The 19,160-nt window shown below is 50.2% G+C and overlaps 2 protein-coding genes across 7 annotated transcripts in view; one reads left to right on the forward strand and one right to left on the reverse strand.

Annotated features, from left to right (window-relative positions):
• Nucleotides 1-256: 256 nt before the first annotated feature.
• Nucleotides 257-13,250, reverse strand: ARRDC5 (arrestin domain containing 5; the record flags this gene model as incomplete). The annotated part of the gene is made up of 3 exons (XM_082623221.1): nucleotides 257-784; nucleotides 11,324-11,532; nucleotides 12,998-13,250. The coding sequence occupies 3 exons, from the start codon at nucleotides 13,248-13,250 to the stop codon at nucleotides 257-259; spliced, it is 990 nt and encodes a 329-aa protein (XP_082479347.1).
• A 3,327-nt stretch (nucleotides 13,251-16,577) lies between these two features.
• Nucleotides 16,578-19,160, forward strand: part of UHRF1 (ubiquitin like with PHD and ring finger domains 1) — a 32,985-nt gene continuing 30,402 nt past the window's right edge. The window contains exons 1-2 of one of the 6 annotated variants that reach the window (XM_082622108.1): nucleotides 16,578-16,749; nucleotides 18,058-18,218. In XM_082622108.1, coding sequence (XP_082478234.1) covers nucleotides 18,066-18,218 — 153 coding nt within the window. In that variant the 5' untranslated portion in view covers nucleotides 16,578-16,749; nucleotides 18,058-18,065. Of the gene's footprint in view, nucleotides 16,750-17,292; nucleotides 17,408-18,057; nucleotides 18,219-19,160 lie in introns of those variants that run through there. The other 5 variants (XM_082622109.1, XM_082622107.1, XM_082622110.1 and 2 more) reach the window with 5 other exon arrangements.

A 19,160-nucleotide genomic window follows, 5' to 3' on the forward strand; every position in this document is an offset into this window, starting at 1 on the left:
GCAAGCAGATGGGTCTGGGGTGCTAACTGGGGTGCGGACCTGGAAGGCTTTGTCAGTCTGGGAGGCTTTGTCCTCTACCGGTACTGAGTGATCTTTCTTGGGATGGGAGAAATGGATGACCGCACGGCTGGAGCTTGGCAAGTTTCAGACTACATGCTGCCCAAGCCTGGACTCATCTGAAGGCCATCTGCACAAGGCAAAGGAAGGAACTGCCTTAGAGTCTGATAAAACTTTAAATATTTAGACGTTTGGGCATTTAATTCTGATGATCCAGGCTCACAGTAACACTGCTCCCGTCTAGCAGCCCGCAGCCGTCTGAGTCCACGGGGGCTCTGGTGATAATGATGGGCACCTTGACCTTGACAGTGGTCAGGGACCAGGGCAGGTGGACGGTGCTGACCAGCTCGTAGTGGGTGTTCATGATCTCGCTGCCCTGTGTGCCGCCGCTCACGGACAGCACAGGCGGGAGGTGGAAAGTGCTGATGATCTTGGTGGTGTTGAAGGGTGTGATTTGGGTGTTGGCCTCCTGCCGAAGCAGCTCACTGCTGTCCACCCTTGAGTGTCGCTCTGCATTGGGTGTGAAGCCCTCATACTGCACGTGGGCGTAGAGGGCGAAGATGACCGTCTTGATGCACTTGCTGGTCTGGTTGTTGATTTCCGTGGTGAAAATGACCCTCTCCCCTGGCGTGAAGGTGTTCTTTTCCATCTGAATCTGCAGGCAGATGGTGCCCCGGCTGCAGCAATTGTAGGAGATCTTTTTCTCGGCCTCCACGAACAGAGGATTCTAGAAGGGGTTGGGGGGAATGGACAGTTGTGAGGCATTGCGGCCACAAGAGCCACTTGCTCACCCAACAGTCCACCAAAACCTTGAGCCTTTGGAACTCTCCTAGTAAGAGGCACTGGGGTGGAATCTGGAGTCTTGGGGATTTTGCAGTCCAAAGTCATTCCCAGCTTTGCCATTTAATCAAAATCCTTTGCCATTCTGATTGTCAATTTCCTTGTCTGTAAAATAGACCTAAGAAATTCACAAGACCCTGGCTTTATCCCCAGCTCCATAACTCACTTGCTGTGTGACCTTGAACCAGTGCCTTGACTTCTCTGAGTCTTAGTTTTCTGGAAGACAGAGAATGTCTTATGGTCTAAGCCCAGACCTAGGGTTTACCCAAGTAGTTCAGACTTAAGGAGAAAATATTATGGGCTCTGAATCATGAAAACTGTAGAGTTGAAATTATGTAACGTGTTTAAATAGAAGCTTCAAAAAGCAGCCTTTATATCAATTGGTTAGCTGCTGGATTGCAAATAAAGTCACATATACGTTATGTTTAATGTGTGGCTTGGGTAACATTTGGCTTTTTATTTGTGGATACCACTGTGAAAGATTCGAGGGAATTCTCTGGCCGTCCAGGGGCTAGGACTTGGTGCTTTCACTGCCGAGGCCCAGGTTTGATCCCTGGTCAGGGAACTAAGATCCTGCAAGCCATGTGACCAAAAGATAAATAAATAAATGAAATAAAATAAAACAAAAGATTTGATGTGACGTGGGGTGCGCTTACAATGATTTGCTGTCCGCTTCTGCTGACTTCCTGTATCTTCTTCCAAAGGAACTTGATACTTTTACAGGCGTGTGTGTGTGTGTGTGTGTGTGTGTGTGTGTGGCATTTGTCATGCTCATGCAAATGCTTGTATTGTTTAGGAATACATTTATTTATTTGTGGTAGAAGTACACAGTATTGTTTGACATATTTGAATGCTTTAAATAAATCAAGCCTCATATCGTTTCCAGCAACCTGCTTTTCTAGCTTAACATTCTGTGTTTGAAAGGCATTCATGTTGGTGCCTGTCATTCTGATTCATTTGTTTCCACGATGGCAATGGAATGTGCTGCAAAATAGTTAATTTACCCTTCCCTCTCCATGATAGACACACACACACACATACACACACACACACATATAATATGTATATTTTATGTATATATATAGTTTTTTTTTTTTTTTTTTTTTTGCCGTGCTGTGCGGCATGCAGGATCCTAGTTCCCTGACCAGGGATTGAACCCATGCCCCCTGCAGTGGAAGCACAGAGTCCTAACCACTGGACCGCTAGGGAAGGATAGACATTTATATTGTTTCCATGTGTGTTTGACATCATAAAAGAGCTGGAAGGAGCATCTGAAGACACTTCTTGGGCTTACATACAAGAAAGAGTTGCTCTACCAAAGAAGATGTACAGATGGCCAATAGGCACATGAAAAAAGACTCAGTGTGGCTAGGCATCAGAGAAATACAAATCAGAACCACAATGAGATAGCACCTCACACCTGTCAGAATGGGTATCATCAAAAATTCTACAGGGCTTCCCTGGTGGCGCAGTGGTTGAGAGTCTGCCTGCCGATGCAGGGGACACGGGTTCGTGCCCTGGTCTGGGAAGATCCCACATGCCGCGGAGCGGCTAGGCCCGTGAGCCATGGCCGCTGAGCCTGCGCATCCGGAGCCTGTGCTCCACAATGGGAGAGGCCACAACAGTGAGAGGCCCGTGTACTGAAAAAAAAAAAAAAAAAAAAAAAAAAAAATTCTACAAATGACAAATACTGGCCAGGATGTGGAGAAAAGGGAACCCTCGTACACTGTTGGTGGGAATGTAAATTGGTGCAGCCGCTGTGGAGAACAGTATGGAGGTTCCTCAAAAAACTAAAAGTAAAGTCGCCGTATGATCCAGCAATCTCACTCCTGGGTATATAGCCGAAGAAAACAAAAACACTAATTTGAAAAGATATATGCATCCCAAAGTTCATAGCAGCATTATTTGCAATTGCCAAGCTATGGAAGCAACTTAAGCGTCCATCAACAGATGAATGGATAAAGAAGATGTGTCATATATAGGGAATGGAATGGAGTACTACTTAGTCATAAAAAGAATGAAATTCTGCTATTTGCAACAACGTAGATGAACCTAGAGGGTATCACACTTAGTGAAATAAGTCAGAAAGAGAAAGACAGACACTCTATATTATCACTTATATATGGAATCTTAAAAACTAGTGGTTGGGCTTCCTTGGTGGCACAGTGGTTAAGAATCCACCTGCCAATGCAGGGGACACGGGTTCAAGCTCTGGTCCAGGAAGATCCCACATGCCGCAGAGCAACTGAGCCAGAGCACCACAACTAATGGGCCTGTGCTCTAGAGCCCGTGACACAACTACCAAGCCCACACGCCTAGAGCCTATGCTCCACAACAAGAGAAGCCACCACAATGAGAAGCCCGCACACTGCAACGAAGAGTAGCCCCCGCTCAACACAGCTCGAGAAAGTCCGCAGGCAGCAACGAAGACCCAATGCAGCCAAAAGTAAATAAATAAAATAAATAAATAAACCCAAAAAAACCTAGTGGTTACCAGTAAGCAGAGGGAAGAGGGGAGGGACAAGATAGGGGTATTGGATTAAGAGACACAAACAAACCTATGGTCACCTTATCTATGACAAAGGTGGCAAGAATATACAATGGAGAGGGACTTCCCTGGTGGTGCAGTGGTTAAGAATCCGCCTTCCAATGCAGGGGACGCAGGTTTGAGCCCTGGCCCGGGAAGATCCCACATGCCACGGAGCAACTAAGCCCATGTGCCACAACTACCTACACGGAGCCTGCATGCTAGGGCCTGCAAGCCACAACTACTGAGCCCACGTGCCTAGAGCCCGTGCTCTGCAACAAAGAGAAGCCACCGCAGTGAGAAGCCCGCACACCGCAACAAAGAGTAGCCCCTGCTCGCCGCAACTAGAGAAAGCCCGCGCGCAGCAACGAAGACCCAATGCAGCCAATAAATAAAATAATTAATTAATTTTAAAAAAAGAATATACAGTGGAGGAGAGACAGCCTCTTCAATAAGTGGTGCTGGGAAAACTGGACAGCTACATGTAAAAGAATGAAATTAGAACACTCCCCAACACCATACACGAAAATAAACTCAAAATGGATTAAAGACCTAAATGTAAGACCAGACACAATAAAACTCTTAGAAGAAAACATAGGAAGAAAACTCTTTGACGTAAATCGCAGCAAGATCTTTTGTGACCCACCTCCTAGAGTAATGAAATAAAAGCAAAAATAGACAAATGGGACCTAATGAAACTCAAAACTTTTGCACAGCAAAGGAAACCATAAACAAAACGAAAAGATAACCCACATAATGGGAGAAAATATTTGCAAACAAAGCGACTCACAAGGGATTAATCTCCAAAATATACAAACAGCTCATGCAGCTCAATATCAAAAAAATAAACAACCCAATCAAAAAATGGGCAGAATAGACATTTCTATTCTATAGTCTATTCCTAAATAGACATTTCTCCAAAGAAGACATACAGATGGCCAACAAACACATGAAAAGATGCTCAACATCGCTAATTACTAGAGAAATGCAAATCAAAACTACAATGAGGTATCACCTCACACCAGTCAGAATGGCTATCATTAAAAAGTCTACAAACAATAAATGCTAGAGAGGGTGTGGAGAAAAGGGAACACTCTTACACTGTTGGTGGGAAGGTAAATTGATACAGTCACTATGGAGAACAGTATGGATATTCCTTAAAAAACCAAAAATATAACTACCATATGACCCAGCAATTCCACTCCTGGGCATATACCTGGAGAAAGCCATAATTCAAAAAGATACATGCACCCCAATGTTCATTGCAGCACTACTCACAATAACCAGGTCATGGAAGCAACCTAAATGTCCATCAACAGAGGGATGGATAAAGAAGATGTGGTACATATATACAATGGAATATTACTCAGTCATAGAAAGGAATAAAACTGCACCATTTGCAGAGACGTGGATGGACATAGAGACTGTCATACAGAGTGAAGTAAGTCAGTAGGAGAAAAACAAATATCATATATTAATGCATATATGTGGAATCTAGAAAAATGGTATAGATGAACTTATTTGCAGAGCAGAAATGGAGACACAGACGTAGAGAACAGACATATGGATACCAAGGGGGGAAGGGGAGGGTGGGACGGATTGGGAGATTAGGGGTGACATATATACTCTACTAGGTATAAGATAGATAACTAATGAGAACCTACTGTATAGCACAGGGAACTCTACTCAATGCTCTGTGGTGACCTAAATGGGAGGGAAATCCAAGGAAGAGGGGATACATGTATACATGTGGCTGATTCACATTGCTGTACAGCAGAAACTAACACAACATTGTAAAGCAACTATACTCCAATTAGAAAAAAAGAGAGAGACACAAGCTACTATATATAAAGTAAATGATGAACAAGGATATATTATACAGCACAGGGAAATATAGCCATTATTTTGTAATAACTTTAAATGGAGTACAGTCTATAAAAATATTGAATCACTTTTATATTGAAATATAAAAATATTTCACCAGAAATGAATATAATATTGTAAATCAACTATACTACAATTTAAAAGAAAGAGTTGGTCTAGGGCATAGAGTTGATGAATTTTTTTCTGTAAAGAGCCTGATGATAATAAATCTTTTAGACTCTACAGGCCACACAGAGTATTTGTTACATATTATTCTTTTTTTAAAAAACACAACTCATAGTTAAAACGTAGATTTTAATATTGTGGCGAAAAACACAAATCTATATATCCATCGACATCTAAATCTATGAAAGAGAAATAAGTTTCATGAAATAATGCTTATCCTTGCTACATGTCTGCTGAGAATTCCTCTTCTATCCTATTCTATTCTATTTAATCTATTCTTTTAAAAACTGTTGATTGGACCCTCTGAATTGATTTTTCTGTTATTTCTAGTCTACTTACACTATTCTACTCTATCATTTTGTTTTATATAAATCGAAAATGTTGTAACCCACCAAATTTTTTTTTTCTGGTAAATTCTATCCCCTTTTACTTATTCAATACTATTCTATTCAGTCCTACACATTGATTTTATAAAAACAAAGTCTGTTGCAACCCACCAAATTTATATTTTCTGACATATTCTATTCTATGTTTTCATTAAAAAAAATTAATGGCAAACCACCAAGTGGAGTTTTTCTGATATTTTCTATTCTACTTATTTTATTCTCTGTTCTGTTTTCTTATTTTATGTTAAGAACAACAACGTTTGCAACCCACAAAATTGATATTTTTTGATATTTTTCTATTTTGGTCCTGCCTATCCTTTCATTTTGTAGAAATATGCTTTGCAACTTGCTAAATGGATTTTGCACCCCACTAGCAGGTCATGACCTGAGGTTTGAAAAACACTGTTCTAGGTCCAATGCCTTTCCTCTTGGAGACCTCAGGCTGACCCCCCGACCCCTTCAGCCTCACCTCCTACGCTCTGCCTCTGGCTCCTGCCTACCTTCAGCCTTCCCACTCTTTCCCTCCTCTTGGAAGGCTAATTGCAGCCCATTTCATTCTAAACCCCTCCAGTCTTATTCGAAAATTCGTTGCATGCGTTAGGACCCTGCAGGCATTAAAGGACTCACTGCTCTAACTCAAGGCCAAGCCAGCAGTTCTGTCCTGGTCCTGAAGGAGGTGCCGAGAGGCATCAGGGGTGGCCTATCAGAGAGACCCCCGCGCCAGGCCAGGTGGGGTGGCCACAGGGCTCTGATTTCCAAGAATATTAGGGCAAAAACTCAACATTGATTTTCCATACCCAGGAGTTTTTTGGGACCTCATATTCCTTTGGCATATATGAAACTTTGGGGGGATTCATTCATTCAACCAATATTCGTTTGTATCAACTTGGTGCAAAGTTCAAGGAAAACCCATAGCAGTGAAGACCAGTCCAGTCCCTGCTCTGGTCTGGAGATGGACATATAAATGGTACATTCCTTTTTTTTAATGGTACATTTCTTCTGTTGTCGTTGTTGTTTATTTATTTATTTATTTTTGGCTGCGTTGGGTTTTTGTTGCTGCACACGGGATTTCTCTAGTTGCGGCGAGCGGGGGCTACTCTTCGTTGTGGTGCGCGTGCTTCTCATTGCGGTGGCTTGTTGCGGAGCATGGGCTCTAGGCACACGGGCTCCATAGTTGTGGCTCATGGGCTCTAGAGCGCAGATTCAGTAGTTGTGGCACACAGGCTTAGTTGCTCCGCGGCATGTGGGATCTTCCCGGACCAGGGCTTGAACCCAGGTGTCCTACATTGGCAGGTGGATTCTTAACCACTGCTCCACCAGGGAAGCCCTAATGGTACATTTCTGATAGGGATAAGCTATGTGGTTAGGCAAGGGGGTGAGGTAAGGGGAGTCAGGACTCCGACTCTTTCAGACTTCTTGGTTAGGAAAGGTCTTGGGGACATGTCCTCTACACAGTGGTACTGCTTGTTGGAAAAGGCAATAGGTCACGTCTTTCAAAATTCTAAAGGTACACAGATAGGAGTGAATGTGGAAAAACTGGAACCCTCGTTCATGGCTGGTGGGAATGTAAAATGGGGTGGCCGCTGTGGAGAAGATTCTGGCCGCTCCTCGAAAGGTAAAACATAGAGTTACCATCTTTCCCAGTTCCACTCCTAGGTGTCTACCCAAGAGAAATGAAAACTTGCGTCCGTGTAAAAACTTGCACACGTACGTTAGTACCATGGTTTCTAATAGCCAAAATGTGGAAACAATCCAAGGTCCATCAAGAGGTGAAGGGAGGGACGTCCAGACCAGGCAAATCCACAGAGACAGAGAATGGATTTAGTGGTGGCTGGGGGAGGGGACAGAGAGGTTTGGGGGTGACAGCTAAGGGGTGCAAGACTTCTTTGGGGGATAATAAAAGTGTTCTAAAACTGACGGTGGTGAGGGCTGTACAACTGTGTGAATGCACTAAAAGCCATTGATTTGGACATTTTATTTTATTTTTATTTATTTTTTATTTGGCCGCACCGCTTAGCACATGGGATCGTAGTTCCCCCACGAGGGATCAAACCCACACCCCTTGCGTTGGAAGCATGGAACCTTAACCACTGGACTGCCAGGGAAGTCCTGATTTGGACATTTTAAAGGGGTGAATTATAAGGTATGTGAGCTGTATATCAATAAAGATGTTTAAAAAAAAAAGTGGAAGGGGAAAAGTTTTGCCCCTCCCTTGCTCCCTCCCAGGAGGCAGTGTCTGTTGCTGGTTTCTCTGGTCTCTGGAAAGAGACGTTTGTTTGTTACACCTGCAAGGAAGTTCTGTGCACTTTTTGTTTTTACCACCAACGGTGCAGGCTAGACATGCTGTTCTGAACTTTGCTTTATTCATTCAACCCAGTAACTTGGAGGTGCTGAGAGGGAGAGCTGCCTCATTCTCTGTCTCTGTCTGTGTCTTGGTCTCTCTTTCTCTCTTTGCTGTATCTGTAGGGTTGACCTTTGTGTACTGCTACTTTAATTGACTTAGCAACAAACATTTAAGCTGTTGCCAGTTTCTGGCCACCACAAACAGTGCAGTGAGAGGTCATGTCACACACGTGAAAGGATAGCGATGGGAGAATTTTCTAGAAGGGAAATAGATGGGGCAAAGTGCGTGTTCATTTTAATATGGATATTGCCTTCTGTGGGGGTTGTGGCGGTTCATTGGGGCATCAGCAATGCCGGTGATTGAAGACCTGGCTTCCGAGCAAAGATCTGAAGGATGAGGGGGAGGGATAGGAAGATCCTATCACAGGGTTCCAGGCAGAGGGCACAGCCTGTGCAAAGGCCCTGGGGCAGCACCATGACTGGCGTGTTGGAGGAACAGCCAGGAGGCCTGTGTGGCTGGAGCAGAGTGAGTGAGGTGGGGAGAGGGAGGAGGGGAGGGCAGGGAGGGCATGGGGCAGGTGGTGCAGGGCCTTGGGGGCCGCAGGGAGGCCTTGAGCTTTTACCCCGTGGGAGGTGGGAGCCCTGGAAGGCCGAGCAGTGTCATCACCTGAATCCTTTCAGCTGCTATGAGAAGGACAGATTGTAGGAGTCAAGACTCTGTGTCTACTTGGACCAGAGCAGTAGCTTCTGCCCTGGTCCACCAGCTCCTGCCCTCACCCTGCCCCCTACAATCTGATTAAAACAGTACTGAGTAACTGAAGAAAACACCATATTTTTGTACTCTCAAAACATATCTGTAGGAACTTCCCTGGTGGTGCAGTGGTTAAGAATCCACCTGCCAGTGCACGGGGCACGGGTTTGAGCCCTGGTCCGGGAAGATGCCACATGCCATGGAGCAACTAAGCCAGTGTGCCACAACTACTGAGCCTGCACTCAAGAGCCCGCGCTCTAGAGCCGCAGCTATGGTGCCCGCGCGCCACACTACTGAAGCACGCACGCCTAAAGCCCGTGCTCAGCGACAAGAGAAGCCACCGCAATAAGAAGCCCGCACACCACACTGAAGAGTAGCCCCTCGCTCGCCGCAACTAGAGAAAGCCCATGCGCAGCAACGAAGACCCAATGCAGCCATAAATAAATAAATAAATAAATAAATAAATAAGAAAACATATCTGTAATAACTCCCTTTGCCACTATAATAACGATTTGAGCTCTTCCCACTTACCAGGCATCCCCTATGTGTACACACTGTGCTGGGTGCTTTGTGATCCCCACAATCGAGGAAAGATTATTATTATTAGTAGTAGTAGTATTCCTATTGTATAGATCAGGACAATCAAGGGTCTGGGAGGTGCTGTTCATTGCCCAAGGCCATCGGCTAGTGAAAGATCTGGGGGCAGAGATCTCAAGCTAGGTCTGGTCCCATACCAGCATTTTGCCCCAATTCCTACCTTGTGCCCCCTGCACCCTAGATTAACTCTTGAGGGAAGAGCCAGAGAAGGACCAGAGCCCGCTCAGGGTCACACAGGGAGCAGGTGGCCAAGCAGGCCTTGAACTCAGGTCTGCTTCATCTGATCCATCCCTGTAAGCATCTACCCCCCTGAAGTAGGCCGGGCTAGAGATGGTCCCTGTTACACAGATAAGACAACCCGGGACTTCCCTGGCAGTCCAGTGGTTAAGACTCCATGCTTCCAATGCAGGGGGTGCGCGTCTGATCCCTGGCCAGGGAATTAAGATCCCACATGCCATATGGTGCAGCCAAAAAAAAAAAAAAAAGGCTACTTATGGCAGCAGCAGCAGTGACAAGATTTATGGGGCCTAAACATTCTGGGGCTCCCTCCTACCACCACTGCCAGCCACAGTGCAAGGTCCAGAACTTGCACGAAGTCCACTCACTGCTCCTTCTGAGATCTAGGGGATAGGCACCATCTCTGTGCCCATTTGACAGATGAGGCAATGCAGGCACAGAGAGGCCACATCGCTTGCAGAGGGTCACACAGTATGTAGGTGGAGATGCTGGGCTTTTTAACTTGGACCTTGAAAACTAAAATGCCAGCCCTCTCAGCCACAACACTCTGATGACAGATGGGTCCCCAGGGAGGTGAAGTGACTTTGGCCAATGTAAGTCCACCCTCCCTTACTTCCACCTCTGCACCTGGCCTCCAGAAGCTGTCCAAAAACTTCCTCCGCTCAGGTGACTGATGCCACAAGGCCCTTCCTTCCGCCTGAATGGAGGACATCCCCTTTCCGTGCTTCTTGGTGGGGGGCACCACCTCCATTATCAGCGCCTGGAGAGTCACCGAGCACCCAGGACCCTCAGTCAGGGGTCACAGCGGGGCCTCTGCTCACTTTTTTTTTTTTTTCCCTAAATACATTTATTTATTTACTTATTTTTGGCTGCGTTTGGTCCTCGTTGCTGCACGCGGGTTTTCTCTAGTTGGGGCGAGCGGGGGCTACTCTTCATCGTGGTGCACGGGTTTCTCACTGTGGTGGCTTCTCTTTGTTGCGGAGCACGGGCTCTAGGCTCAAGGGCTTCAGTAGTTGTGGCGTGCAGGCTAGTAGTGGCGCACGGGCTTAGCTGCTCTGCGGCATGTGGGATCTTCCTGGAACAGGGCTCGAACTTGTGTCCCCTGCATTGGCAGGCGGATTCTTAACCACTGCACCACCAGTGAAGTCCCTCTGCTCACTCTTGTTTCTCGAATGTCAAGGACATTCAGGGCTCATGTCATTCTCTGTGGGGGGCACTGCAGGGTGTGGAGCATCATGCCTGGCCCACACTCTCTTGATCCCACTCATCCCCCCTCCCCAGTTGAGAAAACCCAAAATGTTCCCAGACGTCTCCCAGTGTCCCCCACAGGGGCAGAATCACCCCAGTTGAGAGCTGCTGGTTTAGTTCCTGCCCTGGTTTCTGAGTCCCCATTTGCAAAATCACTGGGCCGGAGGAGCGGCCAACACCTTCCCTTCTTCCGGGTCACGGCCTCCCCTGTCTCCTGGCTGCCCGCCTCCCCCTGCCTCCGGGGAGCTTTGAGGACATGCCCAACCCCTGCTCCTTCTACATCACTACCTGCAATGGGTTTTCTGCGTGGAAATCCGAAGAAGTCCCTTGAACCAACAAGTACCTTCTCTTCTTGGCTAGAATGTGCTCCCGACCCATGCAGGAGGCCTGCACGTAGTAAAAGACGTGGCCAATTTTGCTGGTGAAGGTAGAAGGCAGCCCGGGAGGTAAGTTGAAATGGAAGTCAAAGGTGCGGCTGCCTGCACTTAACCAATTATCTGAAAGCAAAACACACCGATGCCATCAGAAGGTTCTAGAATCTTTTCTTCCCTCTTTTCTTTCTTTATTGTTTTGGCAGGGAGCTTGTTCTGGACCTGGCCTGTTTGTCCCTGAGCTAGGCTTAGCTCTGTGATTTTTAGGGATCTAAAAAGCCTAGGCCCATAAATATTAGGTCTCAGCTGGGCTGGAGACTGATGCCCTGGGTAGGTGATGTGACTGGGGTGGTCACCCAAAACCACCGACCAGGACTTGCTCACCCCTGCTCTGGGCCTGGGAAACTGGAGGCCCGGCTGCAGGATTCGATCGCATGTTCATTCAACAAACACATCTTGGGTCCCAAGGCAGGCAAATCTCCCTGCCCTGGCAGAGCTTGGCCTTCAGTGCACAGCATACAGTAGGTGCTTAATATTTGTTGATTGACTGAGTGGTGACAGAAGACCAGGGAGGGACTCACACTGCCCCCCCATCTCTGTGACCTCCCAGTTTTATTTTTTTTTTTTGCACTTCTCCAAAACCCTCTTATTAGAGTGTTTTCCCTGCCTGATGGCAACTCCAGCGACGCCAGGGACTCTGTCTGTTTTCTTTGCTGTTGTATCCCCAGCCTCTGGCATGGTTGTTGTGCACAGTAGGTGCTTAATACATGTTTGTGAAGTAAATGAGTGAACCCATCGCAGGCTTGGGGCTGATGCTTCTGAGGGGAAAGGATGCTTCCCTTGGAAATGGAGAAGGGTGATAGCTGATAATGTGGGTGGTGAGGGGCGGGGGAGTGTTTTGGTTGAAAAAACGAACACCTAACAAGCACTTACTGTATACCCCTCCCCCCCACCACCCCGCTATTCTGAGCCCTCCCCTCGACATGCCATTAAATCATTAAGTCCTCAAGACTGTCTTAGGGGGCAGGGCTTTTTCCTATTCCCATTTTCCAGGTGGGTTAACTGGGACACAGAGAGGCAGCCTAATTGCTGAGTATGAAGGCCCAGCAGGTTGCCGTTCCTCCCTTGGATATCTGGCAGGTCCCCCTCCCATCGCTAGATCTGAGCTTGGTAGTCACCTCTTTGGAGAGACCTTCCCAGGCTACCCTATCTAAAATTAAAAAAAAAAAAAACCTACAATTGAACTTCATTCAGCCAAGCATTGGCCAAGTATTCTGCTTGACTGTGGACTACCCGGAAACACCCCCATGGACACATTTTGGAAAGGACATATAGTTTTCTGGCAGCTCAGGCCTCCTGATGTCTGTCCAGACTTTAGATTTGAACCTGGCAGAGTTGGGGACTAGTCAGTCCTTCCCACGGAGAGCTTTCCTAGCCTTCTCCCTCCTGTCTCTTTCCCCGTGACCACGGGAACCAGGCCTCTGCCCATTTCTGATATCCTCGGGGGGTTGTTGATTGACTAACAGACGTGTTTACCTTTCAGACCCCGGTTCCTATTCTGGCTAAGGTTGGCGGCCGACCTTGTCCTTACCCTCCACTGGGAATGTCTTTGTCTTGTGCACATAGTCAGCCTTGTTGTTGCAAATAACATCTCGGCTATAATCGCGGGATGCCCCAATTTCTTCATTCCACTCCACATAACCTCTTCCCACGAGCTCCACCTTCACGATGGGGTCCACCAGGGTGCTGTTCAGAGTTAGAACCACCTGCCCTTTTATGCTGGAGCCGGCCAGGTAGACCGCATCCTTGGGCAGCACTAATTCAATGGACTTCACCACAGACATAGGGGTTTGGAGTGAGAACATCCTCCCCCCTCCCCTGTGTCACTGAGATCCCCGGTTCCTTGGCTGCAGTGATGTCATCCGTCTGTGACATCATCCAGCCAGGGTTCCGGGAAGGGGTTCCCAATGGCCAGGATGAGAGGCAAGGCTGTTGGGAGTGGGCGGCCGCTTGGGAATCCCAAAGTCCTCACTGGTTGGTGAAATGGTAGCCTGACCTCTTTTTCCTAGGAAATAACGAACAAGAAAACCACAAGATCCCAACATTGCTGCCGACTAGGGAACAACGGTCATCCTGCCAGAGGTCTAGGGCCCTGGGTGCGAAGAATTCTTCCAGGCCCTGGGGTGAGGCAGGCATCATGAGCTCTATTTACAGATGGAGAGGCACAGGGCCTGAGCCCAGGGGTATTTTCTGCCCCATCCGATGGCCCCCAAATGTGGGTGTGTGCACCCCCTTCTCAGGGTTCACAGATTGATGCTGGGTCCTACACAGATAATCGTTTTCACCTTTTGTTTGTTTGTTTGTTTGGCCACACCATGAAGCTTGTGGGATCTTAGCTCCCAGACCAGGGATTGAACCCGTGCCCTCAGCAGTGAAATCTTGGAGTCTTAACCACTGGACTGCCAGGGAATTCCGTCATTTCCACCTTAATAGCTCTAGATTTATATCAGTGTGTGTTAGAAGGAAAATGATAGCCATGGCCAGGACATGGAATCTGCTGTGTCTTGAAGATGCTCAGAGCACGGTGGGCTCCATGTGAATGTGGATACCACCACGAAGCATTCTCTCTGCACAGCTGACACTTGTCTTTATGCCAGTGTCTCCTCCACTGGCTGGGAAGTCCCTCTAGGGCAGGACTTTGTTTGCCGAACCCAGAGCCTGGTTCAGGCAAGGGAGGACAATTAAAGTTTGTCGAATGACTTAATGGCTGTCGAGAGCATATTGTTCTGCAAAAGGGAAACTGGGGCCCTTGGCACCCTAGCAGTTATTCATGTTGCCCAATTCACACGTGGGCCGGTGCCTAAGCGGGGGGAGGGTCTGAAGCAGAAGAGGCTCTACAAAGTATCTGTTCTCCAGGCTCTGGCAGGCCTCATTTACTCTTTGTTGTATCTTGCTTTATTGGATGTGATGTCTTTTGCGGACATCGATGTCTTGTCTTCCTAACTGGTTACTAAGCTTCTTTTGGAGATGCTTGGCATAGTCTCTTGCTCATAGTTAATTAACCCAAGCAACCCCTCTGACTTTCTCGAAATGACTAGAGAAATGGGGGCCCGCATCCCCGTCACTCCAGGTCTTTTCTTCAGGGAAAGCCAGACACTTCTTTCTGTGTCACTTAACCTCAGGCATCCAAGGAGCCTGGGCTGTGCCCTGCACCAAATGTACATGAAGAATATACGGTCTATTTCTTCTTTCGGCCACGTTGAGTTTTAGCAACAGCAGGCACAAATGGATGCTATGCTCTCGCCAGGAACAGGCTGGGTTCCTGGGGCAGGTGTTGTCAATGTGGAAGATTTCATCTGCCTCACAAGCTCCAGGAGGCCTGCCCACCTGTTCACACCTGTGACGTGGCTGATGGCTGGGCATCCAGAAATGCAATCAGTTGCATTGAGGAAGTCCTGAAGGTGGAGAAAATTAACAGGAGCACCTGGACTTCGTGAATTGGTGTGTATTAGTTTCCTCTGGCGGCTATAACAAATGTCCACAAAGTCCATGCTTTAAAACAGCACAAATTAATTCTCTTACAGTTCTGGAGGTCAGAAGTCTGAAATGGAGCTAAAATCAAGGTGTTGGCAGGATTACATTCTAGGGTTCTAGGAGGGAATCTGTCCCTTGCCTTTTCTAGCTTCTAGAGGCTTCTCACATTCCTTGCCTTTTGGTTTCATCACTCCATCCTCTCTTTCCATCATTATGTCTCTGGCCCGACCCTCCCGCCCTTTGTCATTTATTAGGACCCTTGTGATGACATTGGGCCAGCCCAGATAATCTAGGTTAATCTCCCCATCTGACGATCTTTAATTTAATCCCCTCTGCAAAGTCCCTTTTGCCATGGAAGGTTCTATATTCACAGGCTCCAGGGATTAAGATGTGGACATCTTTGGGGGGCCATTAATCTGTCTACCGCCAGGGGAAACAAAAGCAGAAGTACAAGCTCCAAGACAGAAGGAACTCTACATGTGGCGAGAGAAACCTTGTAAAAACATAAATTGGAGCTCATCGCTTTTCTGCTCACAGCCCTCCCATGCTACCCACTGCTCTCAGGAGAAAGACCAAAGTCCTCCTGGTGGCCTGCAAGGTCTTATAGACACCCCTCTGACCTCCTCAGCTCCCGCCTGCCTCCCCTTTGCTGTGTCTGCCCTGCTCTCCGTCCATCGCTAAGCCTTTTCCGGCCTCTGAGTTTGCTCTTCCCGCCTTGACCCATCTGTCCTTGGTTTCTCATCTCAGATCTCAGCTCAAATGTCATCTGCTCAGACAGGCCCACCTCTCCACCCTAACCAGAGTACCCTCTCTCCCCACCCCCCATATGGCCGCTGGTCACTCTCCAGCTCTTGTCCTGTCTTCATTGCATGTGCGGTATCTGAAATGATTTGCTTTATTTATTCATTTCTTGCTGGTCTCCCCAGATAAGAATGTAACGTCCCGGGAGACCACCAACAGGGTCGACCTTGCCCACTCTTGCGCTCCCAGCTCTGAGCACCCTGTTCAGGCAGTTTGTAGGTGTCTAGCATGGGTCACTGTATGCCCGCCAAGACTGGCCAGAGCAGAGCAGGCAGGGCGGAGGGGGGAGGGCAGCTCTGCCCGCCTGGACAGCCCGGAGAAGGCGGGAAAACGAGGCGGGAAAAACCAGCAAACAAGCCCTGCGGGTGGGTAGGGTGGGGAGCGCTGGCGAGCCCTGACGCTAGGAAATCAGGCTGGGGCGATGAGGCCCGTCATCGGGTGCAGGCGGTCTCCTGGGGGGAGTTCCCCCAAATTCTCCTGCAGAATTTAGACATTGATTCCCGCCTTTCTGCCCTACTGGTCAGTGCATGCCTGGGGAGAGGGGCTGAAGCAAAGGACTTAGGAGGTCGGGGGTCTCTACGCTGGGGGCCCCTGCCCCCGGGGTATCCCTAGGGCTCCTGAAGGGCACCCATGGTGGGGGGGACTCAGGTCCCGCCACCCGACCCCATTACACGCTGGGCGCGCCCAGCAGAGCGCGCAGGGCTGGGCGGGGCCGTGGCCCGCTGGGCGGGGGGGGGGTGGACAGAGGCGGGGGCGCCCCCCACCCCCTTTCTCGCTTCCCGCCACTGCGGCGGCCAATCACCAGGCAGGCGCCCGCCCCCGGCGCGGCCTCCTGTGGCCCCGCAACTCCCAAACGCCAAGTTTTCGCGGGAAAAAAATCAGAGCAGCTGGCAGCGCAGCGGGCAGTGGTGGCTGTCCGGGGGCTCGGGATCGCACGCACGTCCGCGCGGGGTCCCAGCCACACACGCGGTTCCTTTGCCATCCTCAGAAGGGCCGGCGCACAATCAGGCGAGTGGATCGTGAGCAGTCAGGCGGATTGGGGTGCCAGCCCGGGCCAGGGCGCGGGTGGGCGGTGGGGGCGGGCAGGACTCGGCGCACCCGGCGCCTTGACTTTGCAAAACTTTCCGGGACTCTCGGCCAGCACGGGCGCACGCGTCTCCCGCGCCAGGGCTGCCCTACACGCGGTCTCGGGCTCTGCCCCCAGCCCTGCCGGCCTTTAGGAGTCGCCCCTGGCAGCCCGGGCTCGGGCAAGGGCGAGCGGAACATCCCTGGCGCCCCGCGGGGGTCGCGCCGGCTGGGTGGGGGAGGGCCCGGCGAGCCGCGGGGGAGGATGTCAGGCTCCGCGCCTGCGCGCGGGGTGCCCCGCGATTCAATTGTCGCGCCCGAGCCCGATTTCGCGCGCCCTTAGTTCCCCGGGCGCGTCTGGGCCAATGGGGAGCGAGCAGGGCGGGGCGGCCGGCCGCGGCGGAGCCAATGATCGAGGCGGCTCAAGTGAAGGGGGGCGGGACTTGGCGCGCGGGCCCCTCGGCAGGTCCTGGCGGTGGGGGTGGGCGTGGGCTCGCCGGCTTGGCCCGCGCGGGCGGGCGGGAGAACAAGAGGGGCTCCGGGGTCGTGTGTCGGGGTCCGGGAAACGCAGGCTGGAGCTCGGGACAGCCGTGGGGCCGAGGTGAGTAGCGCTGCGCGCGCGGGGGCGACCGGGACGGGGCGGCCGGTTGCCATGGCCACCGCGGGGCGGGTGCGTCGCGCACGCGCGCGGGGGCGGCGGCGGGGGGCCGCGAGCACCGGGGGTCCCAAGCTCCCGGGTCTCTGGTGGTCTCCTTCCTCTTCGGTCACACTTAGTTGAGTTCCCTGGGACTTCTGAAGTTCCAACCCGAGCCGGACTTTTGGGTTCCTCTTGCGTCAGTATTCATCCAGGGAATGAATGAATGGATGAATGAACAAACTCGGCTCCTGACCGTTTGGCTGTGTCCCCCTTCCTCCTCTGGACGCTGGTGGGTTTTTTTTCCCCTCTGAAAGGCAGGGTGGGTTGACTGAGTGGTCCAGGATGCTTTTTCCTCTCCGCTAATTTCCCCTCCCTCCTCAATCCTCAACCGGTGCTACTCATTAATGCATTAACTCCTTAATTCACTCAGCCAGGCCCAGGCCAGCCGTGGCAGTCTAGGGGGATTACGGGGCTGGGAGGGCGTTCCAGGAGTTGCCTGGTGTCCACAGTCTGGACAATAATAGCAAGGATGACCTGAGTGTGGCACAGCCCAGTGGTGGTGGTGACGGCAGAACTGACCGAGGGGTCCTGCTCTCTTGTCCTCCTACCACCAGCAGGCACCATGTGGATCCAGGTTCGCACCATGGATGGGAAGGTGGCCCACACTGTGGACTCCTTGTCCAGGCTGACTAAAGTGGAAGAGCTGAGGAAGAAGATCCAGGAGCTGTTCCATGTGGAGCCAGGCCTGCAGAGGCTTTTCTACCGGGGCAAGCAGGTAAACACGCCCTGCAGGCTGCCCGCCCGCTTGCCCGCCTGCCCGCCCAGCACCTTTGTTCTTGCCTCAATCCAGGCACCGCACACACACTCTTCCCCCCTCGTCCGGTCCGCTTCTCCACAGAAACCTCCAGTGTCTGAGCGAGGAACAAAGGCTCTCGACTCCTAGACTGACACATCAGGCACTCGAATCTGTTGCGTCTGGGGGCTTTTAAACTCCCAGCCCACCCACCCCCGCATTTTTTTGGACCCTCCCCTCAAAATAATTTCTAGAAAAAATAAATTGGAGGTGGCCGATGGAGGTCTGATGAATTCGAGGAAGAGCCTAGAATCAATACTCAGACGCTAGGACGGAAGGGACCAGGTTTTTCTTTGAAACACGCACACTGATGGCCCACGGTCTGCACCTATTTAGCTTTCGACCCCCACAGGGTTTTCTAGAAATTTGGATCAGCTTATTCAGAGTCGGAGATGGCGCTTGCTAATCAGGAATTTCCGCCACTTCTGGGCCTCCTCTCTGGCGGCAGCGGGGCCGCCCCTGATCAGGGGTTTGTGCTTTCCGCGGGCTCAGCTGGCCCTGCTCCTAGGTTTCCTTTCTTCGAGATTCCCCCACCCCACCCCCAGCCCCTGTAGCAATTGAAAATGGCCACCCTTGGTTTGTGGGCTGCCCACTTTGGGGACGTATTCTCTAGTGGCGCCCCTGAGGGTGTCCATTCTTGTTGGTGCGTGGGCAGGGGGGACGGCAGGCCAGGCTGTGAGTGGGATTTCCCTGAGTGGGAGATGGTCTGACAGAAAGTGTTGTTCCCATCTGCTGGGGCCACCCTGGAGTTGGGTGGCCTGTAGGGACCTCGGCATAGACAGCGCATGGGATTAAAAGTGTTCAGTCGGGCTCTGACTTTGTTGTCGCGTTTTGAACTGGGTGCTGCCGCCATCTGGTGTCTAG

This window comes from Mesoplodon mirus, assembly GCF_964341445.2.
Source record: "Mesoplodon mirus genome assembly, chromosome: 5".
NCBI classification, from domain to species: domain Eukaryota; kingdom Metazoa; phylum Chordata; class Mammalia; order Artiodactyla; family Ziphiidae; genus Mesoplodon; species Mesoplodon mirus.